The sequence below is a fragment of the Rhincodon typus genome, chromosome 26 (genome assembly GCF_021869965.1).
Source record: "Rhincodon typus isolate 14 chromosome 26, sRhiTyp1.1, whole genome shotgun sequence".
NCBI lineage: Eukaryota > Metazoa > Chordata > Chondrichthyes > Orectolobiformes > Rhincodontidae > Rhincodon > Rhincodon typus.
The window spans coordinates 19976664-20004096 of NC_063357.1; the positions used below are offsets into that span (position 1 = coordinate 19976664).

The 27433-nt window shown below is 40.4% G+C and overlaps 2 protein-coding genes across 2 annotated transcripts in view; one reads left to right on the plus strand and one right to left on the minus strand.

Moving 5' to 3' along the window:
* Nucleotides 1-2008: 2008 nt before the first annotated feature.
* proca1 (protein interacting with cyclin A1) lies at nt 2009-6736 on the plus strand. Its single transcript, XM_020517710.2, has 4 exons — nt 2009-2438; nt 2910-3042; nt 3412-3546; nt 5362-6736. The coding sequence occupies exons 1-4, from the start codon at nt 2009-2011 to the stop codon at nt 6464-6466; spliced, it is 1803 nt and encodes a 600-aa protein (XP_020373299.1). The 3' UTR covers nt 6467-6736.
* Nucleotides 6737-17893: 11157 nt separating this feature from the next.
* The window catches only part of supt6h (SPT6 homolog, histone chaperone and transcription elongation factor), a 71274-nt gene continuing 61734 nt past the window's right edge, over nt 17894-27433 (minus strand). The window contains exons 36-37 of the mRNA XM_048612413.1: nt 20804-20970; nt 17894-18671 (exon numbers count right to left, since the gene is read on the minus strand). Coding sequence (XP_048468370.1) covers nt 18482-18671; nt 20804-20970 — 357 coding nt within the window. The 3' untranslated portion in view covers nt 17894-18481. The remainder of the gene's footprint in view (nt 18672-20803; nt 20971-27433) is intronic.

The window sequence follows — 27433 nt, forward strand, 5'->3', positions numbered from 1 at the left end:
CATTGCATGGAGTAGGACCGGTATATTACAGTCTGCCTGGTATCAGTATTATAATTACTGATTTCAGACGGATTGAAATAGGATAAAATCCACCAAGAAGCCTTAAATTCACAGGAACGTACAGACGAGAAGGAGGTTCCTCGAGTCAGTCCCGCTATTCAATAAGATCATGACAGATCTCATCATGCCACATTCCCATTGACCCCATCATATTTCACCACCTTTCTTATCAATAATTTATAAATCTTTGTGACTCCCTTATCCACTTAATAAGTTCCCAAATTTGGACCGAACGGTAAGGGGCAGAATCTGAAGGAGATCACAATCGCTGCTGGGAGCAGGAAAAGTCAGGATTAATGCTTTTGGAATGTTGAAAAAATGCTGGCTCTGTTTGCTTTTTACACGCTCTTTTTGGCTATAATGCACGTCCGAGAACATGTTAATAGTCCACAAGCACGCCCAGCCTATAAAAATCTCCATGCGCTTTATCCACAGAGACAACAATGGGCAAACTCACAACGCACTCAGATGATGGGGCTTTTAGAGCCCAACCCACATGCTCCTTGGTGAACTTCTCATTATTGATCTAAACTGCAGCTTTATTGTAGCCCCGGAAATGTACATGATGAAGGAAATCGCTGGCTTCGTTCGGCATCAGGACCTTGCATCTATCTACACAGCATAAAGCAAAACATTCGTCTCCATGTAGTAAACATTGGGACCAGCGGTTAGCACGGACGGAATAAACTAAAACAAAGAACTGAGGATGCTGGAGATCTGGAATAAACAACAATAAAGAAACACAAATTGCTGGAGAAACTCAGCAGGTCTGGCAGTATCTGGGCAGAGAGAAACAAAGTTAATATTCCGAGTTCAGTGACCCTTCACCAGTTTTGAAGAAGGGTCACAGGACTCGAAACGTTAACTCCGTTTCTCTCTCCTCAGTTGCTGCCAACCCTGCTGAGTTTCTCCAGCACTTTTTGTTTCTGTACCAGGGAAGGAAATTGCTTTTTGTGACATGGAAGGGTTCTGGAGAGTGAAGGCGGTTGTGAATTGTGGTTGAGGAAAGACTTAAATTTTAATTAACGCCATTGGCAAAACGCAGAAGAATTTTTAAAATACACATTTGAATAGGAAGACGAGGCTTTGATGAATCTTGTTATCTGAGAAGCAGTAACAGTGATGTACTGGTGTTTTTTGTTTTTTTCAAAAAGTTATGGGATGTGAACTCATGAGGAATGGAATACGAAACAACTGGGCGTGGTGGCGCTCACTTTTTCATTTCGCTTCGAGGGAATTTTCTTGATTATGTGTTCACTGCGGATAACTAACTTTTTATTTACTGAAGAGCACAGCCCTTTCAATTTCCAAATGCGAAACGCTTGACCAAAATATTGCATTTTAATGTTAAAAACAATGCAAAGTTTTCCAGAGCCGGCGCGTCCCGCAGCATCTGCACTGTGTTTAATTTTCGTTCCGTTTCAGTCCGATGCCCAGCCTTTTTACCAGGTTCAGGTGACGGGATATTCATGTCCAGTGGGTTCAACTTTGAAGAAGACACGGTGCGAATGTGTTCCAGCCCCTTTGGAAATGTGTAGCCAGGGGAAGAGAAATAAAAGCAAGGACCGGTCCTCCGTTTAGAGTGAGGGGAGGAGGAGGAGGGTGTGTGTGTGTGTGTGTGAGTTTGAGCAAACCCGGAGGAGGTTGAAGCTGATCGGTCCTCAAACATCATCCGATCTCTGATCGCCAAGGAGATCAGTGCATGTCCCTCCTCCATCTCAGGCACTGGAGACTTTATAAAGGAAGTGGGGAGGGGGTGAGGGGTGGTCTGCGAGGTAACTGGCGGTCAGAAGGGGGCTGAGCTGGTGCAGTTTCCGCTGCTGAAGGCTCCCCGGGAGCCGCAGGAACAGGCAGTGGGGTGGGGTTGGGAGAGAAAGAGGCAGGGAGAGCCGGGGAGCGCTGTCAGTTTCCCCCGTGGTGCTGAAAGGGAAAGCCAACCATCCAGGCCATGGGGGCGCTGTGCGCGGCTCTGCTCCTGTTCTCCTTGGCCGCGCTCTCGCGCCGGGGCGAGCCGATCCCCGCAGCCTCTTACCTGAGCGACGGCCGTTACTGCGCGGAGCTGTGGCGCGCTCAGCCGGGGCTGGGTTACGCCCGGATTTCCGACGGCACCCTGTTGCTGGAGCGGGAGGCCGGCCGTCTCCCGGGCTGCTCTGTGCGCACGGAGCCCCGGGCTGTCAGCTCCTTCATGCGGGAGTGTGAGCTCCGGGCCAGCCACCTGCCGCCCGGCACCGACCTGAGGGACACCTGGAACCGCCGGAGGAGCCAGTGCCGGGCGGGGCCCGCACAACGTCCCCTCCGCAGGAGCAAGAGGGGCTTCACCTACCCGGGGACCCTGTGGTGCGGGGCGGGGGACAACGCCGACAGCTACGACCACCTGGGTAACTGGAGCCCCCGGGGCGCGGCTGCGAGTTGGGGTTTGGGTTTGGGGGGGAGAACGGGGCGTCTTTGAAAAGGTCCCTCGTCATGTTGACCAGGGGAGGGAGGGGTGGGGGAGACAAGGAAATTGGTACCGATGCTCAGCGAGCCAGCACGGGCATGAAGGGCCGAACGCCCGCCCACCTTCTCTCTTCCTGGAGCCACTCCGCGTTTCCTTTGGAAAACCCAGCTCCCGCGACGGCGTAAAAATAGGCGCAACTCGCGCCCCAAATTGCGCCTGCCTCGGGACCGGCTGCTCCCTGGGACTGGTGTCTAGAAGCGGTTCTCAGAAAGTCGAGGCGGCTACAGCTCGATCTTAAGCGATGAGCTGAAATCTGTCTCAGCTCTGGTGAGAAATGTCGTCTCTGATTATTATTTTTTTTTCCCTCCCTTCTCTCCCGCTTCCTCTCCCCACCCTCCATCCCCAAACCCAGGCGAGTTCACAGAGACGGATAAATGCTGCCGGGAGCACGACCACTGCGAACATGTCATCCATCCTTTCGCCTACTCTTACGGCCACAGGAACTTCAGGCTGCACACCCTCAGCCACTGTGACTGCGACACCGAGTAGGTAGCGCCCGTCCGGGCCCCTCCTCACTCTGTTCGCTCCGGAATTGGGAACAGTGTGTTTAAGGGCAAGGGTTTGGACGGAGAAACAAGTGGGTGTGCCAAGGCAAATGCTGCCTTTTGGAAAATAACGGGAAAGCCAGGGACTCCAGAACTTTGGATGTTTTCTGCATTGAAATGCTACATTTGGTGGCTGTCATGTAATTCTTAGAATTTGGAGTACACTGCAATCACTAGTTTCAGCTCGACAACAGTGAGGAACAATTTAAAAGGGCAAATTAAAACAAGTTTAAACGCAAAGAGGAAGCGACAGATTTGCAGATTTGACTCCTCTTTCTCCGCCCCCCCCACCTTGTTTTCTACTCACAGGTTAAAGAGGTGCTTAAGAAGAGTCAACGACACATCCTCCAGGGTTGTGGGACAGGCATTCTTCAATGTGTTAGAGGTCCCCTGTTTTGACCTCGTCTACAAGGAGCAGTGTGTGGAACGGTATTGGTATGGCTGGTGAGTTCACTTTTAACAATCACGATGTTGTAAATCAAGCAACAAAGATTGAACACTGGAAACAGCAGATACTCAGCTCTCTCCATTTTATGATTTCTCATGACCTCTGGAGTCAGTTTCACAGTCATGGGCCATCAATTCAAAGAATGTCTGTACTTAATGAGCCATACACAAACATAATCATACTCAACCCCTGGTTTTCCAAGTACCTTTATTTTATGAAGACTGTGAGCCAAGATTTCCTCTGCACCACACTTATTCTGGGATCATAATCCTCTTCTTTGTAAACCTTAAGGGTTGTTTGCAAGTTGACACAGAGGAATTATTTTCCCTTTCATCAATGTAAATCTTTATTTCTTCTAAATCCTAAATTGACATGAAGGTATAAGCGTAATCTTATCCTTAGTCCTCATAGACATTCTGGCCCTGGGTGGCCTTATCCAAAAGTACAATGGGTTTATATGTATGCTAACAAAAGCCAGTTCTCCCTCACCATTACCTTTCTTGAATCCTCCACTGTTGCCATGTTATTAGACTGCTCAAAGCTGGGTAAGTGACAATTTACTCCAAATATCTTCCTCTTAGTCTCTGCTCCTAATTCCATTCCCTAGCTACTGATCCATTCTTCTCCCTGGGAACTGTATGGAACTAAACCAAACATTTTACAACCTTCATGTGATAATTGTCAAATAAGCTTCTGATTATGTATTTGTCTTAGTGATTATGCAATTTCTAATGAAAATTCTTATTTCCACATTGTCAGATTTTGCCCATGTCTGAGCTCATGTAAAACTTCCTTTTGTGCATCTATTGTCTTCAGACTTGAAAAAAATCCAGCGCAATTCTGGCCTGTCTCCCACACTATACCTTTCATAAACTTGATCACATCCAAACCTCTGCTGCCTGTGTCCTAACTCTCTAAGTCTTTTTGCTTATTATACTTGTGCTCACTGAGTCACGTTGATTACTGATCAAGTAAAACCTTAATTTAAAAAAAAAGTCTCATCCTTGTTTTCAGTTCACTTCACAGTCTTGCCCTCTAACCAATTCTCATTTGCAACCTGCCGCAATATGTACGATCATCTAATTTTGGTCTTGTGCATCCACTGATGGCATTGATCTTTAAACTCTGAAATTTCCACCCTATACCTCTCCACTTCTTTACTATACTCCTTTAGTACACTCCTTAAAACTAATCACTTTGACCAAGCTTTTTGCCATCTGGCATCTGGCTCAGTTTCCTACGATACTACTGTGAAACTCTTTGAGATGTCTTATATTTGTATAGTACCTTTAACATAAGTTGTTACTATTGTGCATACTCTTTCCTGTGTTTCATAATTTGACTTCTGTCATTATGTACCAAACCCAACACAATTACACAGAATTAGACTTTGAGCATTTTGAAAATGCCAGTTTGTAGATAGTTAATGCTTTCATGTTTTCAGTGCCCGTTTTAAATAGTTAGTTGATATTTAAACAAACGTATGGTTATTTTGAGAAGAGACCTGTGCAGAACTTTGTTTCTAAATTCCACTTATTGTTGACCAAACAATAACAGATCACTGCCAGTTAGTATGGCACCACATTAATTCAGGAATTATTTAAAGTATCACTCCTGATTTGTGGCAGTAAGAGAAGGGATTATGCTCACTTTATACTACAAAAAAATTACTTCAGCCAACAGTTTGTGTGTGTGTGGTTTTAACACTAATTAAACTATAAAATGGAACAGTACTGTGGAAAACTTTTGTATAGTAAGTAGAATCATTCAACATTTAAGAGGTTTAAATTATTTCTGCTCATCTCTAAAAGGTGCAAAAAGTATGATCGTGTTCTAATCGCTGTACCCAGGGAGTCTGGGCTTTATGATTATGGAGGAGAATTGATTGATCTAGCAGTGATGCAAAATCCTGCTTCAGACAGCTCAACATCCTTTTCTTCAATAAGCAGCACGTCACCTTTAACAGCAGCTCCAGAAACAGCTAAACCAGGAGCTACATGGCAACAGTCAACACTTGGCCAAGTATTTCATGCGGCAGAAGATGTCCTCAAAGTCATGGTTTCTGTCACACAGAGTTCTGCCCATGGCACCGTACCTAGCACTGTGAGCAACACTGTGAATGACAAGACCCGTGTTGCACTGGACAAAGCCAAGAAAAAGGAAGGAAGGAAAAGCAATAAGAGAAGGAAGGGAAAAGGGAGGAAGAAAAATCGCAAAGCGAAACTCCATTCCAAAACCACCAAGGCAACTAATGTATTGCCACTCCTTGAAAAGAAAATTCAAAACAAAGAGGACTATTTCACTGAGATTGAGAAGATTGGAAATAATGAATTTAACCATCTTTTTGATAATTCTCTGGATTTAGGGATAAAGGAAAATGCATTTAATGATGTTATGAATGATGAGTCTTACAGAGCGGACAGCTTCACACAGGTTTATCAGATGCCTTCTGTGGTTACAACCAACCCTATTCATCAAAGTTACAGAGGTGAAGGTTTTACATCTCTTGCATTTACACAGGTTCCTAAATCTGAATTTTATAGTGAGGGTGTGACTGCCAAATCACTGCTCAAATTGGAGGATGCACATCAGTCCCATAGAGAAGAAGCATTTACACAACCACCTACTAAACCTAGTCATGATACCCACTTCAGCAAACAAACTTCTGTTTTAACCGTGGTTATGTCTAGACAATACACAGCCAAGGTATCTACTCCACCAAATGTTCATAAAAAGCTTGAAGTGGTTACAAACACTAAGCTGAAAGCAAACCAATCAACTCCTCCCTCAAAAAGAAAAAACAAAACGTCGCGACGTAAACGGAAGGGCCGAAGGAGAAAGCATCAAAAATCTCAACAAGAAAGCAAGCTGGTTATACCAACTGCTCCTAGCAAGGCTGCTCATGGTACACTCTAACTAGGAATGTATATTAAAGTGTTTCATCCATATAGCTGCCAAATGACATATTGTCTTTCATAAAAACTTTGTGACTGCAAAGAATATCTGACATTACAACACAATTGTGAAGAACAGTTAGCTTTCTGAAATAGACTGTGTATATATTGAAGTTTCATATTGTTGAGATTTGGTTCATTTGTTGGACCATGATTTGTATCAATGGACCCAAATACACGTAGAAAGAAACCTTTATACAGTTTAATAAATCTAATACCTTTTAGACATAATTAACTGAGTATGTTTTGTATATTCAATGCAGGTTTGAATATACTCAGCTGTTGAATCCTATTCAACTGGATTCACCTTATTCTTCAAATAATTTCAACAAATTACAGAATTGTGCTGTATTGGTGAAATGACTTACATTTGCAAATGAATGGTAATGATATTACTATGAAGAGTGCTATGGTTTGTTTGAAATGTCAATCTGTGCAAATTGACAGAATTGAGAATTGTAACTTCTGGCCAAGTTCAGATGTAGAACCTAGTATTGGTAATTGTGCATGGTAAGAGAAACTATGTACAATTTTTTAGTTTCTGAAAAGGCTGACTATCAAGGGGAAAGATCCCTTTATGATTCCATGATCTTCAAATTTTTATTCATTATCTTTACGAACAGTCTAGACTAGGAACTGAGCAATTCCATATTAATATGTTCAGAGTATTCAGAATTGCAGCTGAACTCTTGCTAACTTTATAAATAACTATGATAAATAATTCTTTGAATATTTATGTCATGCCACTTTCAGTGACGTTACTGCTGACTGAGTCATTGGGATAGGGATGAAAAAATTAGGTGAGGGATCTCCCTTTAGACTCAATCTAAAAATGGATGAGTGAGGCAAAATGAGATCAGATTCATCAATAGGGAAGAATGTTGGCAACACTTAGTGCCAAAAAAGAATGGCCACTTAGATGAAGTAAGAGGATGACTGGACTCTGAATTTTTTTCACAGCAAGTTTTCAGCAGTTGCTTAGATTGTCGCACTCTTTGGTCTCAGAAGATTGTGGGTTCCAGTTCCACTTAGGACTTGGAAACAAAGACTAGGTTGGCACTTTAATTCAGTACCGAGGGAATGTTGAACAGATGGTCTTTTGGTTGAGATGTTAAATCAAAGTTCTATCTGCTGTCTGAGGTAGAAATAAAATAGTCTGTGCAACTATTTTTAAGAAGTGGCATTACCCTTGCGCCCTGGCCAAATACCTATCCCTCAAGCAACATATTCCTCTGAACCTTTCTTGTTCATATACCCACCCAGATGTCTTTGAAATGCTGTAATTGTACCAACCTCCTCCACTTATTTTGGCAGCTCATTCCATACACAGACCACCCTCTATGTGAAAAGGTTTCCCCTTAAGTTTAAGGTAAGAGAGGAAAGATTTAAAAGGGATATATGCCCCCTAGTTTTGGCCTCCCCTACCCTTTATAAAAGACCTTGGCGATTCATCTTATTTATGCCCCTCATGATTTTATAAACCTCTAAGGTCTCCCCTCAGCCTCTGATGCTCCGGGGAAAAAATGTTCCAGCTTATCCAGCCTTACACTTTAGTACACACCCTCCAAACTCTTCAAGATGTTGCTATTTTCACATTGCTAATTGTGGGAGCTTGCTGTATCGCTGATGTGTTTACTGCATTACAACACTGACTCTGAAGTGCTTCAAGATGTCCTGAGATCAAGAAAGGTGCTGTATAAATACAACCCTACATTTTTCTTTAAGAGGAGGAAAAAATGATTTTTGGAGAGAAAATGAAAAAGGAGATCCTAATGAAAAAAGTAAAGGACAAAAATGTGTTAACACTTTGACAAAGGATAGCAAACAGGCCTTTATGATTGTCTCATTCTTCTGTAATGGAAGCATAACACTTCAAGTTGCATATGTAGCTATCTTGCCCCCGCATCTAGCTCTGATGTGATAGGAACAAATAACATTAAGGGCAATCAGACACAAGAACAAGCCTTCCTTTTACTTGGATCAAACTCAGAAATTTTGACTTAACTGTTAATTGTGTGCATATTGTCCTCTGCTTCGTTGCACAACAGTTTACTCAAAGCCAACTTACTTTTGTCTGCACGCTGCTAAACACTAGTTAAGACCTTGGATTAAACAGGATAATTGTGATAGGGTACAAACATGATTCAATCAGAATATTGTAATAGAATGTGCCAAAGTATTATGTAAGGGAAATGAAATCCTCTTACGGTTTTCACAAGTTTCCACAATTAACCACATACTAAAAAAAGTTCAATAACTAACAGTAAATTAGTTAAATATTGTACATTCTAGGCTGTTTTACAGAAACAATGTGCCCTCTAATATTGAATGGTGTCTTGCCTGCAGTAATGACATTTGGATATGTGGTGTACTCCTTTGAAGGAGTATGAATGGTCCATCAACTTGGTCTGCAATTGAGCATTAAGTTAGTTTAGCTCAAAATTAAAAGGAAAGTCGCTTGAAGAAAGAAATGTTCTCAACCATTTGCCATCTTCCGAAGAGTAGATAAATGCTAAACAGCTGTCACAGTTTCTGAATACAAGACGGTGTGAAATGGTGGTTTAAGTGATGGATTTTGCAGTTGGACCACCATAGCTTGATATGATTTGACAAAATGAATAATCTTAACCCCAACCTTTGAGTATTTATTCTCATCAGTACTTTAACAGACTTGAATTGTGGACTTAATAGAACCATGAAGTGGGAAACAAAAAGTGAACTGTTACATTGAAGTAAAAGTAAGGTTCTTCAAAGTTCATAAATCTTTTTATAATCAATTTATTCCAAAAGGAATAAAATAATTATTCCAAACAAAAAACATGCCAACCTTGTTGGATTGTTAGCAGTTTACATGCCTTTAATGAACGAGTATTTTTAATTGGCAGCTCTGGATATATTCCAAGAAACATTTTTTAAACTGTTCATTTTAAAAAAAAATCTGCTCCATAGAAAGTCAAGACAATGACCCTGTGCTGCTGTGAGACAAAGAACAATGCAGGGGTTCATTACAAATAGGGAGTGAGATTCATCAAAGTCCAGTGTTTCTGAACACTATGATCAAACTAATTATGTTCCTGTTTAACAAAATCTGCCTCAGGTGTTTTGTTTTCTTCAGTGCCTACTTATATGCAGATTATACTTAAAAAAAGATGCAAAAGCAGTGGACAGTGTACAAAAAGACAGGAGACCATTCAGCCTCTCAAACCTACTACACCACTCAAGATCACTCCCAAACTGATTACTCCACATTCCAGCCCATCCCCAATAACCTTTCACACCCTTGCTCATCAACAATCTATCTAATGCTGTCTTAAAAATATTCATACTTTCTTCCTCAAAAGGTGGTGGAAGCAGAGTTCCAAAGACTTGTGTCACAGGGGAAAAAAAAACTCAACTGTCTTAAGTGGGTGACTCAATTTCTTTAAGTAGTTCTAGACTCCAATAAGAAAAAAAATCTTTTCCACATACCTCTGGATCTTATCTAGTCTCCAATGTAATATGGTTGCATCCAGAATGAAGGGAACTTGCTAATATTTGGGAATAGTGATACAAATCAGTAACTGCAACAGCACACTATCTACCTTCCATCCATTCATGTGCATCCACTAGTCCATAAACTTCGTCTTGCATAATGATGCTCATCTGTTCCCCAGCCATAAACTGAATTAGAATATTTGGGAACAATTTTAACTTGTTAATATCATCCGCAATATTAGTTTATTGAGGCCTACCAATAGATAGCAGAGATGTTTGCCTGTTTTCGACATGTTTCTTTTATAGAGTCATAGACTCATACAGCATGGAAACAGATTCTTTGGTCCAACCAGTTCATGCCAACCATAACCCCCAAATTAATCTAGTCCCACCAGCGGTTGGCCCATATCCCTCTAAACATTTCTTAATCATGTACTTAACCAAGTGTCTTTTAAATGTTGTAACTGTACCTGCATCCACCACTTCTTATGGAAGTTCATTTCACACACTAACTACTCTAAAAAAGTTGTCCCTCAGGTCTTTTCTCCCTTTACCTTAAAAATGTTCCTAAGTCTTGAAATCCCCTGCACAAAACTGTAAATTCCTAAAAATACAGATAGCAGAGGAATGTACTGAAAGCCTGCGACTTTCTACAAACCTAAGGTGTAGACTGCTCCATCTACTATAGCACGATAGCCCATCCATCAGTGATATCAACTGACCTGCACAAAATAACTCAGGGACAGTGCAGTCCTTTGATCAAAAACTCTTGCCACATTTACTTTGCAGAGTGCTAATTAAATTCATTTTACCTTGCTAATACTATTGAGCATCCACTTCCTTTTGCATGTTCTAATCAGGAGGTTTGGGGTCTCTCTTTTGCTTTTCATGTATATTTCTCCTGAGAAGGAAATATTTTCCTGACCTTCGTTGCCCAATACTGACAATATGTGCACTTAAGAAGCTTCAAATTAAACATTGACAACAAAAACAAAGTTGCTGGAAAAGCTCAGCAGGTCTGGCAGCATCTGTGAAGGAAAAAACAGAGTTAACGTTTCGGGTCCGGTGACCCTTCCTCAGAACTCAGGCTAGCTCAACTAATGTCTATCTGATACGGTGTACTCTTGTAGTGAAACTGAGGCTTTTTCACAAATTTTCAATCAAGTAGTATAGCCAGGAAATAGTCCCATGGTAGATATTCACAGGGTTTACAAAATGCTGGAGTAAGAGGTTATTTGTAACCAGCTTAATGCAATATCAAGATAATGTTTTCATTTCTGTGACTGGCAGAGATCCTTCAAGTTGGCCTCTCGTACTTTAGTACATGGAATAAAAATGAACTGCAAAAGGCCTTTAATTGTCAACATGCTATGCTTTGTGTTAACAATGTCAGAAGGCCAAATAAATATTTAGCAATGAAAGTGCAAACTGCATGCTTAACTCATTTTACAAATGAAATTCAGGTTGTATTTACAAATTTAACTGTGTGTATCACTTTAAAGGTTAGATATAAACATTAATATTGTAGTTGATTAGTTTCAATCGCACAACCATCAAATTGTTTCTCACAGCCTTCGATTCTGATGTTATCTTGAAATAGGGAAAACATTTCATGAAATGTAAAATAACAAAGAGTGGGACTTACAATAGTTAAAGTAAGCTGTTATAGTTACCCAATACTAACATAAGTTTAGGCAAAAATATTAAACTTGAACATATCACAATGGGTTTGCATCAGGATTATTCAAACAGAATAGGATTCGACAGGGTCCAGAGTAATTGTATGGATTACACTTATGCAACAGAAACCATCAAAACTTTCTCAAACTGTTGCTTTAGAGTTGTGGTTAAAATTCAGTACATTTTTATTCGCTGTTTATACTAGCACTAAAATATTCAGCTATGCATTTCCACAGAAATTGACAATGTAAAACTTTTTATTTGTGGCAGATCAGAAACAACTGATTTAGTTTGTTGTAGCATTAATCCTGATGTGGACGGATTCTTCTGTGACAAATGATATAAACTATGAATAAGTACCTGTCAAATTAATATTTATTTGTGAAATCTACAAGAGAACATTGCTGAGGCAACAAATGTACAAAATAGCACTTAACTAAATAATGTGACACTTAAATTTTCATGGTATGCACACATTGTGCACTATTTCATGCATTATCATGCAATGCATTAATCTCAAGTTTTATTGCAGTTAAATAAGTTTTGAATATCAAGATTGTGATGTGATTGCTAGTTATATTGTATATTGACATTGCAAAGCATTTATAATTACAAATTAAACATAACAGAAATGTGTGAATAATAAAGTACAACATACTCCTTTCCAAGAAGTTTTCATTTGCATCACTTTCTAAGAACTGTTCCTCCAGTAGACTGCTGTCAATTGACAATGTCCAGTGAAATGAGAGATGGGTTTCTCCTCAGATTTTATGGACTACAGAATAGTTAGTAAGAGTGTTATGCACGATCCTTCAGTTTGCCACCATAATAGAACTACTGTCCTTTTTTTTAAATATTCAAAATCTGACATACTTCAAATCCCAATTTAAAACGTTTTACTGACGATATAACTAAAAAGACTTGAAAGAATGAGCTGTAAATTATTACGGGTTTTACTTAAAATGAGGCCTGGGCATCAAAATGGTCTGCCATTTCCTTATCTGGACTAGCTTCCATATTTTGCTCATCTCTTGCTTGGCATGTAATCATGAATTGATAGGTTGTCCACATCACCTTCATGAACCTATTGAAATGACAATTTCCACAAGTAGCACTCTTGCTTGAGTCAGAAGTTCAGGTGTAAGTTCCACTCCAGAGAAAGAATCCACATTTTCTTATTGAGATTAAAGTAACAACCTGGAGGAAACACTGCACATTTGGAAATGAGATAGCAAGAACTGCCGATGCTGGAGTCAGAGATAACACAGTGTGGAGCTGGAGGAACACAGCAGGCCAGGCAGCATCAGAGGAGCAGGAAAGCTGACGTTTCGGGTCAGGACACTTCTTCGGAAATGGGGAGGGGGAAGGAGAGCTCAGAAATAAATAGAGAGGAGGGGTGGGGTTGGGGATGGTAGGTGGAATGGTGATAGATGAGTGCAGGTAGGCAGTGGTGGGGATTGGTCAGTAAGGTGGGAGGAGTGGATAGGTGGGAGAGAAGATGGACAGGTTGTGTCAGGTTAAGGAGGCAGGAATGAGAGGGAGGGTTTGACATGGGCTGAGGCCAGGGGTGGGGAGATTTTGAAACTGATGAAATCCACATTTAGGCCATTGAGCTGTAGGCTCCCGAGGCAGAATAGGAGGTGCTGCTCCTCCAGTTTGCGGGTGGTGTCATTGTGACAATGGAGGCAGTCCAGGATTTGAAAATGGTGCTTTTCAGTTGAGTTAAGGAAAACAAGCCACCTGCCCTCTCAAGTGGTCATAATAGATCCCATGGCACTTCAGTAGTTTTAGTTTGAGTTTTAATCACTATACCAATTTCAGACTGAAGTATTTTGACATTAAAAAAAGGCAGGAATCCAATGATCCCTTAGTGGCTGCAAATCTCAGTGGTTTGCAATTGCAAACATTTTTTAAGTGTTAATGACAAACTAACATAAAAAATGGAAGCCTGCTGTCACTTGCATTCATAATTAATCCCCTACATTTTCCAATATACAGGATGGGTGGTCAAAACAATGCTGTCTATTGTTCTACTTTTGTAGGATAGTTTTTGCAAAACATGTTCAGCGACTGAGGTGGTTTATTTCCTACACTTTATAGCAATTGAGAAATCAGCCTAAACGAGTTTTGCATTCATATCTTCTCAGGGACAATTTCTCAAAACTCATCTCTCTTTGGAATCTGATAAAAACAAAGTACTTGTTCATAGCAAGCTAACTTTTATGCACAACTAACTTGAACAATTTAGAGTGTAGACTGTTCTCATGTTGATCGAAGTAATCCTGCTGGACACTTAACACTGAGTCATTCACTATGCACATTATAGGTAGGCTTAGCCTGTCCTCTCATGTCCTACTACTACATTTCCAATAGTAATTATGACTGATCAGACCTAGTTCTCCACTCCACCCTTTCTAAGGCACTGAGGCAAACTCTGATACTTAAACCAAACACTGCAGATTTCGGTGTACCTTCACGTGTACAGTTCAGTCTAATAAAATCCAAAGTGCTTATTGAGCATATGTGCATTAATCAATTTATTACTGCTGGGAAGCAAAATACTCCATTAAACCACATTTGAAAGGAAATTGCTAGTGGTTGTGCATAATTAGTATAAAGTATTTATCCAGTGACCAAGATCATCCGGGTTGATGTCTAGGTCTGGATGGTGGCTACTTCTTGGGAGTGAGAAATCAGTATCTTTTAACATTTAATTAACTTCCCTAGAACTGTAATTCTGGAGCTAGGGCAGGATTGGATTCAACTGGGTTTTGAGTGGGATATTAAAAGGAAATTACAGTCAAGCATTAGAAGACTAATGTATAATGGGCACCTAGGTGACATTTTGCATAGCTACAGTACAGTGTACCTCAGTTAGAAGTTGACATTGTGAATTTAGGCAAACCTGAAAAGAACAGCTTAAAAAATAAAGGCACAAGCAATATCAATTAATGAATCTCTTTGCTTTCCATTGGGATGATCCATGCATATCCTGAATTTGCTCCCATTTTCATAAAAAATTTACTGCTTTATTGCATTTGATTATTGATACTTGCAATTTTTGACTTTTATTCCCATAAAGTGAGAGTTGACAATGTCACAACAAGGAAATCTGAGTATCCGAGACCCGAGGGAATAAAGGCAAGCAATATCCTTAACCCAATTATTGGATTGTGAAATTAACAGTTCAAGGATTGAAAGAGAGTGGAAATTACATAGGATGAAATTCAATAATGTATCTGGTACAGAAAGAAAAATAAAAGGGAAGCAAAAGTAAGATTAAATTGAGACAGAACAGCTAAACAACAAAAAAAATTAATGATTTTAACATTTCAATAAAATATAAAGGATTGAATTTCCACTGGTAATAGTTAATTTTAATGAGAAATATTGATTGACAATTAACAAGATTGTGAAAATATTTAAACTGAACAAGACAAAGTTGTAATGAGTTGCGTTTGCATACGTGTGAATTCATTTTGTTCGTATTATTCCATGCATTTTAACTTAGCCAGAGTGAGATCCTGTTCTCAAAAAGCCAACAGCATAGCTGATCAATTCATAACTTTTGGTTATTTAAATTTAACCAGAAATCTGCCCCTAGCTATACCATTTCTACATAATTAATGCCATTAATAAATGTGACAAAGTGCATTTGTGTGCTTGTATGTGGGGGATGGGAGGGTCAGAGAGAAGGCGAGGAGAGAGGGAGAAGAAATGTGGGGAGAAAATTAGTTAAAGCATTCATTTTCCTTTTGGACATAGAAGTTCCAGGTTAGGAGAAAAAAAATGCTGATCCCTTCAAAATGACATTCTGAACTAGTGAAAACATTCACTTTAAACCACAAAGTTTAGAACGAAGACGATTCGTACTTGGAATCAGAGAGCTTGGAACATGCATTCCCGAATATTATATTAAACTAATTGATTTACTCTAGCCAATATTTAATTAAGAGTTGTGAACTAAGATGCTAGAATCAACATATTTCTGTAGGAATTCAGTCATTAAAATATTGAAACAGGAATATCTTGGTGTATTTGCTTTATTCATGGAAAGGTACAGACATCAAGAATGGAAAGCATGATAATATGGTTTAAATTTTCTCGTGTTGCAAATACAACTTAACGCTCATTTATGAAACCATAAAACTTTAAATTATTGAAATAGTTGAGTGCAAGGAGAACCCCATTATTTTCTATATATTTTCCACCAGAAATAAATCAGTGGGAAAAGGCATTCTCACCAATAAAAGAACTAAAGTAAATTTAAAATACTAGCAGTTACATATAGGTTTAAATATTTTCTCAGTGTAAAACAGAACAGAATAACATTACATTTGAAAGCATTATACAGTTCCCAGTGTGCATAAAACTGCCTTCAGTGCACAGCCCAAGCTCACTCATATTCAACCTAATTACAACTTGTCAATTCAGATGCTTTTGCAGGTCAGTTAGCTGTGCCATAGCAATTTACCAAAATTGCATATAGCTACATTTGTACTGACTTGTTGCAACTACAAAATGCACGTTTCAATAAGATTCACAGTACTTTTATTCAGAACAAGAGCTTAATATACTTTAGCTAACTAGGTAAAGATTGCATTAAAAATATCTAGTTTCCTCTTCAAGGCAAGATCTTTCAAGATTATGGAAAATTTTGCAATGAAAAATGATTAAATACAAAAAGCTCATGGGTTTTCCTGTTCTGAAGTCATTTGACTCAAAACGTTAATTGTTTTTCTCTCTCTCCACAGATGTTGCCATATGTGCTGAATATTTCCAACGTTTTTATTTCAAATTTCCAGCATCCACACTATCTTTGCCTTTCTTTTAATATATTCTTTCCACTTGATCTAAATTATTCCCTTGTCAAAGAAGTTCAAACATGTCAAGCCTTTAGTTGAGGCAAGAACTGGGTTTCAAAAAAAAACTTGCAAGTCCATTCATTTCAATGTTTGTGCTACTGTAAACTAAACAAGTTGTGTTTAGTTATTTTAGTACACCTGGTATCGTATTAGGTCAAATGCTTGAAGTACCCCAAGCACATCCTACATATATCTCATGAGTACGTCATTACTAATTTACCACTTTTCAATCAAAAACCCCACTTATCAGCTGCAGAAGTAACTTCCTCACCTGACTTATTACTTAGTAAAAAGGCTAAGTTGAAACCATATATTTGGACAATGCACTACATTTAAATCTTTTGAAGCCTTATTGCAATGGTTTAGCACTTATTGTTCAGGTATGGCCAAGTCTCAGAAAAGGTATCCAATTTTAAGAATGAAATACAGACACTATGAAGAGGATGATAATAATTTCCATTAAATGCTTTCCCATAAACCACACAGAAGTTTAATACAAACTGGCTACAATTTCCATTAGGATAAATAGCTCAGATAACATAATACTGTAAGTATTCAAGAATCTATTTCGTAACAGCCTTCAATTATTTCTGAGCCATGTTTCTGAAAGCATTTTAAATTGACAAATTTGATAGAAAGGAGTAACTTAATATAGACTGGGTGCTATTTTGCCTCAACAATGAAAAATATCGAGCACAAAAGGTGGAATTGTATAGGAAAGATAATATGAAGGCATTAAGGTGACTTTACAGATATCAAAAATGGTACATCTATTCACTGCATCATTCCCTCCGAGTGCAATGTGTGGGGTGGCTTTCTGTGACTAGCAGAAGCCACAGGGTAAACTACTGATTGGACATGTTGAGTTGAAGGACTACTGTACCATTTCATTTGGACCACAACAGCATATGTTTCATTTCAGTACCTGCTGTAGTGAAACAGCATACCCTGTGTGTATAACTACAACCAACTGCTACAGATCAAATGACATCGTACAATGGCAACCAGCTCAGATGACATGGTACAATGGTCAATCTATCTTCCATCTGTTAGTACATCATTTGCTGCTGCAAAGAAAAACTGAAAACAGAATAAACCTGCTATCATATATACAATATATATACACACACTTATTAACAAACGATTGGAATTCAGATATTGGTAATTTGATTAAACTTCACACTCAGATCATCTAAATCTCTCATGAGTATCCCTTTATGCTATCATTTACATACTGAATTGCTTTGAAACAAACGCAGGAGTAATGCTATTTACGTTTGAATCATTTCACACTCCAAGTGCCTCATTAGGCAATTGAGATATATTGTTCTGATTTAAGTTGAAAAATAACCAGAGCATGAGAAAATGTCTTCAAAACTAAATGCTCTTTTATTTAAAGGGAAAAAAATCTTTTTAAATCAAGTACAATTTAAACTATCTTCTCCCACCAGAACATGCTGGGGATAGGTTTGTTGTTTGAGTTTCACAAGCATAATAAAACAAAACAATTTTGCATATGCCCATTTATGTACACCATAACAGTATATGAAACATTTGTATTTGTCAAGCAGGTGATAACCAGTATGCTTTATAGAGTTATCCATTACTTAACGGTTACAAATGTTCTGAAATTTGAGTGCTCTGTAGAAATTAAAATTAGGCTGACTGTAAACTGACATTTTTTTTTTGCAGATGTGCAAATCCCAGCAGAGTACAGATGTGTACTTGCTGGTTCAGCCATTTGGCATAGTACGTAAGCCTATTCGTTCCAGTATTCCAGTGATTTTCCTTAGGCTTCTGAAAACATGCTTCTTGTTGTATGGACAATACTGAGTGTCACAGACATTCTGAAAATAGCCGACATGTAGCTGAGAAAAGTTGTGTTTGGTTTAGGGAAACACTGAAAATAGCAGACCAGTAAAGTGGTATTAATGTTCAAACGCTGTTCATTTTGTCCTCTACCGATCCATTTCATCCAGCAATGGGGTGGCATCACCTGCGATGGACATTGGGGTGCCTTCAATCATGGGACTAGGTGAAGGTCGAGGAGTCATCTTTGCTTTCTGTTTTCGTCTTTCCTGTTCTTTTTCCTGTAGCCACTGTTCTGCTATCTTACCCCAGTCTACGGCAGTGTGAGCAGTTGAAGTCCTAAGTTAAGGGGTGATAAACTGTCAGTTTCTTTGAATTCTTGTTTTCACCATGTTAAGCTTTTTTGCTTAAGCTGTACACCATCCAAAAGTACATGCATTTCAATCTGAATTCTGGATTATTGTCTGACATTGCTACATGTGGACTGCGGATATCAATCTATACATTGTCCATTCTGTACCTGAACTTTAGCCATCGCTTAGAGAATTAACTCCCATTTTTATGTTGCTATGTGACTGATTCAAATGTTTTAGTTCCTATTTTTATGTACAAGGCAATCCCAAGTCTTTGAAAGTCAATAGTGTGGACCCTGGAGCATATTCTTATCTTGGTGCCCTGAACATATAGTTTGGGACAACAGGACTGCAGATTAGGAGACAAGGTGATACCTTTCCAACTCCAACCTTTATATGCACCCTCATTAAACAAGTTTCCACTGTATACACCCAGTACACTAGCTGGGTTGTTGACAAGTAAAATTTCAACTTTAACACCATGCTTTCAAGCTACGTAAATATAGAAACTTTCAGAACAAGAATAAGGCCATTCATCCCCTCCAGCATATTTTGACTTTTTAGATCAACTAATTAGATTGTGACAGAGGATTACCTCACCTCCATTTATCTGCATTTGACCCACATTTTGGTGGATATTTTGAATCAACCTGTTCAGATGTGTTATAGCACACCTCTGAAGTAGGTGGGGCTTGAACCCAGACCTACTGGACCAGAGGTAGGGACATTACCACTGCACCACAAAGCCCTTCCCCGTATCCTTACCTTCAAACATCCATCCCCCTCAGTCTTTAAAAGGTTCCATCTATCCAATAAGCACAGCCCTTTTGTATTAATTTCCAGATTTCCACCGCCCTATTTTTTATTGAAAAGGTGCTTCCAAATTTTGCTGCCCTGTGACCTAGCTCTAATTTTGAGATGATACATGTCTGTTCTCGATTCCCCTGCCACAGAAAGTAATGCTTTCCTATCGATCCTACCAAATCCTTTTAACACTTTGGATAGCTTGATCGGGTCACTCCTTAATCTATCATAATCAAAGGGATACAAATTCTTCAAATCTCAGTAGTATTCTGGTGATTCTGCATTTCGTCCCTTCAATGGCTAATATATTATTTGAAGTGCAGTACCCAAATTAAATAGCACTTTAAACAGGTCTGACAAAAGCTTTACAAAACTGAACTATAGCTGCTTCCTCTTCATATCTTAGTCCCTTTGAAATAAAATACGACATTCCCTGAGCCCTTCTGAATTGGTCTACTAGGTATTGACGGCTAATGTATTTAAAAATCTGTTACTTTACAGTTCTTATTTTTCATTATTTAGAACATGATCCGATTTACCTTTCTTGGGTCTAAAATGATTATCTCACTCTTGCCGACATTGAATTTAATGCCATGCTTCCCCCCTCCAGCATCCTAGAAGCCGGGAACCCCACGAGTAATAATGGAAAATTATTTCTATCTATGGTCGTTTACAAAAGGAAAAGTAAACAGTGGAAGCCATGAAATCATTTTCAGTTCAGAATAATCAAGGATTGATTTAGATTAGAAAATCACGGAGATTGAAAAATTGTAGGGGAGTTCACAGGAAACCTGATTAGGGTCAGAAGCAAGCATAATTTCTCTCCTAAAAAGGAGTTTTTTTCCTCCCCCGAGCAGTTAAGTGAATAAGTTATCTCAGCAGGAGATTTTAATTTGTACAACTTCCAAATCATAGGTGTTTGTTTAGAAATCTAGTTATTAAAAGCTGAGAAAGTATAAGCTTTCAGTTTTGAGAGTATTCATACAAGATGACTTTACAGTTCATATTACTGGGAAGAGTTAAGTGGAATTCAAGACTTGAAATGTGTGGTGGTAATTTCTCAATTTGCTTTTCTGGAAAATGATGCTTTTAGCAAGAAGTACCAGTAACTTGGTTTTGCTGTGTGGTTTAAGATTTTTTTGAAACAGTCTTCTGTACCTGGTTGGCTGTTTCTTTTTATTTCACCTTTTGGGTAATACATTTCTGTTCTGTTAATGGAACTCTATAGCCTTGTGTGACTAAGTTTAAATAACTGACCACTATTAATTGAACTGGCTGGGATCATAACATAATCAACACCTCAAAAATACTCACTTTGGCTGCGATCTTTGTCGTGTTGTAGATGGTGGTATGACAGAAGCTTGAGGTGTAGCATTGCCATGGTACTGCGGTGTTGTCATTGGTTGACTGGGTGTTGTGTATGAATAGCTTGGAGTCATCAATGGTGTTGCTACTGGCTGCTGTGCAGGAGTTGCAAAAACCTGGTAAACAATAAATACCTCCATCAGAATCAGTTAAAAACAACACAAAATAGATGGCTAATCTACAGATAGGAATTATACCCTTTTTGTTATATCTTAACCATAAAGATTTATCCAAGGATTCTATGGGAAGCGAGGGACGAGATCGCAGAGCCTTTGGCGATGATCTTTTCGTCTTCACTGTCCACGGGTATAGTGCCGGAAGACTGGAAAGAGGCAAACGTCATTCCCTTGTTCAAAAAAGGGAACAGGGATAACCCCGGAAATTACAGGCCAGTTAGTCTTATGTCAGTGGTGGGCAAATTATTGGAAAGGGCTCTGACAGACAGGATTTATGATCACTTGGAAAGGCACAGTTTGATTTGTGATAGTCAGCATGGATTTGTGAGGGGTAGATCATGCCTCACAAACCTTATTGAATTCTTTGAAGAGGTGACCAAACACGTGGATGAAGGTGGAGCAGTGGATGTGGTATACATGGATTCAAGTAAGGCGTTTGATAAGGTTCCCCATGGTAGGGTCATGCAGAAGGTAAGGAGGCATGGGATAGGGGGAAATATGGCAGATTGGATTCAGAATTGGCTGACCCTTAGAAGACAAAGGGTGGTAGTGAATGGAAAATATTCAACATGGTACTCAGTTACGAGTGGTGTATCACCAGGATCTGTTCTGGGTCCTCTTCTATTTGTGACTTTTGCAAATGATTTGGATGAAGGAGTGGAAGGGTGGATTAGCAAGTTCGCGGACAATACGAAGGTGGGTCACGTTGTGGACAGTGCGGAGGGCTGTTCTAGGTTACAAAGGGACATTGATAGAATGCAGAGCTGGGCTGAGAAGTGGCAGATGGAGTTTAACCCTGAAAAGTGTGAGGTGATTCATTTTGGAAGGACAAACTTGAAAGCAGAATACAGGGATAACAGAAAGATTCTTGGCAATGTGGAGGAGCAGAGGGATCTTGGGGTTCATGTTCACAGTTCCGAGAGCTGCCACCCAGGTGGATAGAGTTGTTAAGAAGGCGTATGGTGTGTTAGCTTTCATTAATAGAGTGACTGAGTTCAAGAGCCGTGAAGTTATGCTCCAGCTATACAAAAGCCTGGTTCAGCCACATCTGGAGTATTGTGTCCAGTTCTGGTCACCTCATTACAGGAAAGATGTAGAAGCGTTAGAAAAGGTGCAGAGGAGATTTACCAGGATGTTGCCTAGAATGGAGGGAAGGTCTTACGAGGAAAGGTTGAGAGAGCTAGGGCTTTTCTCTTTAGAACAACGAAGGATGAGAGGTGACTTGATAGAGGTGTACAAAATGATCAGATGTATAGATAGAGTAGACAGCCAGAGACCTTTTTCCTAGGGTGGAGGTAGCTGTTACGACGGGATATAGTTTTAAAGTGAAAGGAGGTAGATATCGGGGAGACGTCAGAGGTAGGTTCTTTACTCAGAGTGGTAGGGGCGTGGAATGCATTGCTGGAGAGGGTAGTGGAGTTGGGCTCATTAGCAGCTATTAGCTAGGCATATGGATGATAGTATAAGGTAGGGGTGGAGGTTAGATAGACCTTAGGTTTAGGGTAGAAGTTCGGCACAACATCATGGGCCGAAGGGCCTGTACAGTGCTGTACAGTTCTATGTTCTATGTTCTAAAGAGTTACCTATTACCTCAACGCTAATAGAATTTAAAAGAAAACAAGCTGATAACCCATATGCATTTGAGGATGCAAACGTGCCTTGAAGAAATGGTGAAAAATTAAACTGCAGAAAATATTAACACAATAACTTAAGAATTATACAATTTGCATTTTCAATTGCAAATATATTGTTTCTTCTTACTTTGCTGTAATGCAACTCAGTGAAAAGAATGTCAAAACAAAAAACAAAGGGAATTAGTTTGAGCAGATCTGCAGCTTGGAAGTAATGTTATAGTTGGATGTTGCTCAGGGTTGGTTTAGTTGGTATTTGCTGGCAAGCACCCAGTGGAAATTCTGCTGTGCAAGTTCAACCATTGACCAAGTTCAGTTCCTGTAAAGAGTTGAATTTGTTTGAGACCATGTCATCTTTGGAGTTGATATATTGCCAGTTCGGAGATTGGTCAGGCAAAGTTGGAAGTATCGTCAATGACCTGCAATTTCTTTTCTCTACACTAGGGAGCAGCCCAGAACATGAAAGATCTCAAATACTGTGCTGGTACATGGATGAACATCTGGACGGACTGAAGACGAGGCATTGCATCATTTTTCACGTGTTAAGCAGCTTGGCTGTGGTGGTTACAGAAAAGGCCATGGAGACATTTTAGGATTTCACACTGCAGCACAAAAACACTAAAAGCTGTTTGACTGCACTAATGGCATGATGGATTGTATCCCACTATCTGAAGAGGGTATACCGAGCAGGAAGAGTGCTAATATTTTCAGAGCCAACTCCTGACATTTCTCATACAAAAACCAAAAGAACTGCGGACACCGCTGTAAATCAGGAACAAAAACAAAGTTGCTGGAAAAGCTCAGCAGGTCTGGCAGCATCTGTGAAGGAGAAAACAGAGCTAACATTTCGGGTCCGGTGACCCTTCCTCAGAACTCAGTGTCTTTTACAAAGTCAAGGCATTGTAAGGGGTGAACAGATCTGAATAAAAACATTTTCCACATATTGCCTGCTTTATTGTGTTTTCATTTAGCATTTTCTTTTTGAAAGTGTGTGTGTGTAAGCTAATACAGACTGAGGCTATTTTCCCTGGAGCGTTGTGCTGAGGGGCGACCTTACGAGGTTTATAAAATCATGAGGGGCACTGAAAGGGTAAATAGGCACAGTCTTTTACCTGGGGTGGAGGAAGTCCAAAACTAAAGGGGAAAGATTTAAAAGGGACCTAAGGGGCAACTTTTTCATGCAGAGTGGTGTGTGATTGGAATGAGCTGCCAGAAGTAGTGGAGGAGCTGGTACAATTACAACAATTAAAAGCATCTGGATGGGTATGTGAATAGGAAGGGTTTGGAAGGATATGGGCCAAATGCGACTAGATTTATCTTGGATAACCGGTCGGCATGGATGAATTGGACCGAAGAGTCTGTTTCTGTGCTGTACATCTCTATGACTGTCTCACAAAGTCAATAATAACATCAGCTGTGATTATAAAAAGTGTTTTACTTAAAGGCCAGCTAGCAGACTATTGGAGCACGGAAAACGAAAGGGCTTCCAATTATATACCTACCTGACAATGTGGAAAATTGCCCAAGTATGTCCTGTACACAAAAAGCAGGACAAATCCAACCCAGCCAATTACCGCCCCATCAGTCTATTCCTAATCATCAGTAAAGTGATGGAAGGTGTCATCAACAGTGCTATGAAGCAGCACTTGCTCAGAGACGCCCAGTTTGGGTTCCGCCAGGGCCACTCAACTCCTGATCTCATTACAGCCTTGGTTCAAACATGGGCAGAACAGCTGAATTCCAGAGGTGAGGGGAGAGTGACAGCCCTTGATATCAAGGCTGCATTCGACAGAGTGTGGTATCAAGAAACCCTAGCAAAACTGGAATCAATGGGCATCCGGGGGGGGGGGGGAGGGGGGGGGGCGGTGGGAGAAGGAGAAACTATCCAGTGGTTGGGGTCATGGTTGTTGAAGGTCAATCATCTCAGCTCCAGAACAACTCTGCAGGAGTTACTCAGGGTAGTGTCCTAGTTCCAACCATCTTCAGTTGCTTCAACAATGACCTTGCCTCCATCATAACGTCAGAAATGGGGACATTTGTCAATGGTTGTACAATGTTCAGCACCATTTGTGCTTCCTCAGATACTGAAGCAGTCCATGTTCAAATGCAACAAGACCTGAAGAATATCCAGGCTTGGGCTGACAAGTGGCAAGTGACATTCGCGCCACACAAATGCCGGGCTATGACTATCACCAATAAGAGACAACCTATCCACTGTCTCTTGACATTCAATGCTGTTACCATCATGGTGTCCCCCACTATCAATATCCTGGGTGTTATCATTGATCAGAGACTCACCACATAAACACAGTGGCTACAAGAGCAGGCCAGAAGCTGGGAATACTGTGGCGAGTAACTCATCTCTTGACTCCCGAAAGCCTGTCCATCATCTACAAGGCACAAGTCAGGAGTGTGATGGAATATTCCCCACTTGCCTGGATGAGTGCAGTCCCAACAACACTCAAGAAGCTTGATACCATTCAGGACAAAGAAGCCTGCTTGATTAGCAGTACATCCACAAGCATGCACTCCCTCCACCACCAACGCTCAGTAGCAGCATATTGTACTATCTGCAAGATGCACTGCAAAAATTCACCACAGATCCTCGGACAGCATCTTTTAAACCCACGACCACTTCCATCTAGAAGGACAAGGGCATCAGATAGATGGGAACACCGCCACGTCCAAGTTCCCCTCCAAGTCATTCACCATCCTGACTTGGAAATATATCGCCATTCCTTCACTGTCACAGGGTCAAAATCCTGGAATGCCCTCCTGAATAACATTGTGGGTCAACCGACAGCAGGGGGAATGCAGCGGTTCAAGAGAGCAGCTCATCACCACCTTCTCAAGGGCAACTAGGGACAAGTAAATGATGGCCGGCCAGCGACTACCCGCATCCCACAAATGAATAGAGAAAAAAAAAAAGCACCTCTCTGAACTTGATGAAAACATCCATATTACAGAGGTGGTGGTGCTGGATGTCTTAAGACACAAAGGTGGATAAAATCCCCGGGACCTGATCAGGTGTACCTTTGAACTCTGTGGGAAGCTAGGGAAGTGATTGTTGGGTCCCTTGCTGGGATATTTCTTTCATCGATAGCCACAAGTGAGGTGTCAGAAGACTGGAGCTTGCCTAATGTGGTGCCATTATGCAAGAAAGGTGGTAAGGAAAAGCCAGGGAACTATACACTAGGAAGCCGCACGTTGTTGAAGAGAATCCCAGAGGACAGGATTTACATGTATTTGGAAAGGCAAGGACTGATTAGGGATAGTCAACATGACTGTGTGTGAGAAGTCACGTCTCACTAACATGATTGAGGTTTTAAGAAGAAGTAATGAAGAGGATTAATGAGGATGGAGTGGTGGACATGATCTATATGGACTTCAGTATGGTGTTCAACAAGGTTCCTCATGGTAGACTTGTTAGCAAGGTTAGATCACATGGAATACAGGGAGAGCTAGCCATTTGGATACAGAACTGGCCCAAAGGAAGAAGACAGATGGTGGTGCTAGAGGGCTGTTTTTCAGACTGGAGGCCTGTGACCAGTGGTGTGCCACAGGGTCAGTGCTGGTTCTACTGCTTTGTCGCTTATATCAATGATTTGGATGTGAACATAGGAGATATGGCTAGTAAATTGGCAGATGACACCAAAATTGGAGGTATAGTGCACAGCAAAGGAGGTTACCTCAGAGTACAACTGGATCTTGATCAGGTGGGCCAATGGGCCAAGGAGTGGCAGAGGGAGTTTAATTTAGATAAATGTGTGGTGCCGCATTTTGGAAAGGCAAAGCAGGGCAGGACTTATACACTTAATGATAAGGTCCTGGGGAGTGTTGCTGAACAAAATGAGACCTTGGAGTGCAGGTTCATAATTCCTTGAAAATGGAGTCGCAGGTAGACAGGATAGTGAAGGCAGTATTTGGTATGCTTGCCTTTATTGGATAGTGCATAGAGTATAGGAGTTGAGAGGTCATGTTGCAGCTGTACAGGACATTGGTTAGGCCACTTTTGGAATACTGTGCGCAATTCTGGCCACCCTGCTATAGGAAGAATGGGTTTAGAAAAGATTTACAAGGATGTTGCCAGGGTTGGAGGGTTTAAGCAATAGGGAGAGGCTGAATAGGCTGGGGCTCAATTCCTTGGAGCATCAAGGCTGAGGGGTAACTGTGTATAGGTTTATAAAATCATGAGTGGCATGGATAGGGTAAACAGACAAGGTCTTTTACCCAGGGTGGGGAAGTCTAAAGCTAGAGGGCATAGGTGTAAGGTTAGAGGAGAAAGATTTAAAAGGGACCTAAGGGGCAACATTTTCACGCAAAGTGCAGTGCGTATATGAAATGAGCTGCCAGAAGTAGTGGCGGAGGCTGGTACAATTACAACATTCAAAAGACATTCAGATGGGTATATGAATAGGAAGGGTTTAGAAGGATATAAGCCAAATGCTGGCAAATGGGGTTAGATATATCTAGGATACCTGGTCAGCATGGACGTGTTGGACCGAAGGGTCTGTTTCCATGCTGCACATCTCCTATGACTCTGTCTCACAAACTGCTGTCACCCATGATGTACCTCGAGTGCACAATTGTTGTGATGCAGAAAACACAGCAGCCAATTTGATCACAACAAGCCATCTCAAACAGATATGAAACAATGATCCAATAATCTGTTTATAGGATGTTGATTGAGGGGTAAATATTGGCTTGGGCACAGGAGACAATTCCCTCTTCGCAATAGTGCCATAGGATCTTTTACATCCACCTGAGAGACC

Bases quoted from the DNA above. Each gene is read 5' to 3' on its own strand.
- proca1 (XM_020517710.2), top strand. From the start codon at position 2,009: ATGGGGGCGCTGTGCGCGGCTCTGCTCCTGTTCTCCTTGGCCGCGCTC. The intron at 2,439-2,909 runs GTAACTGGAGCC...CCCCAAACCCAG, and splicing joins CGACAGCTACGACCACCTGG to GCGAGTTCACAGAGACGGAT. The intron at 3,547-5,361 runs GTGAGTTCACTT...CATCTCTAAAAG, and splicing joins GAACGGTATTGGTATGGCTG to GTGCAAAAAGTATGATCGTG.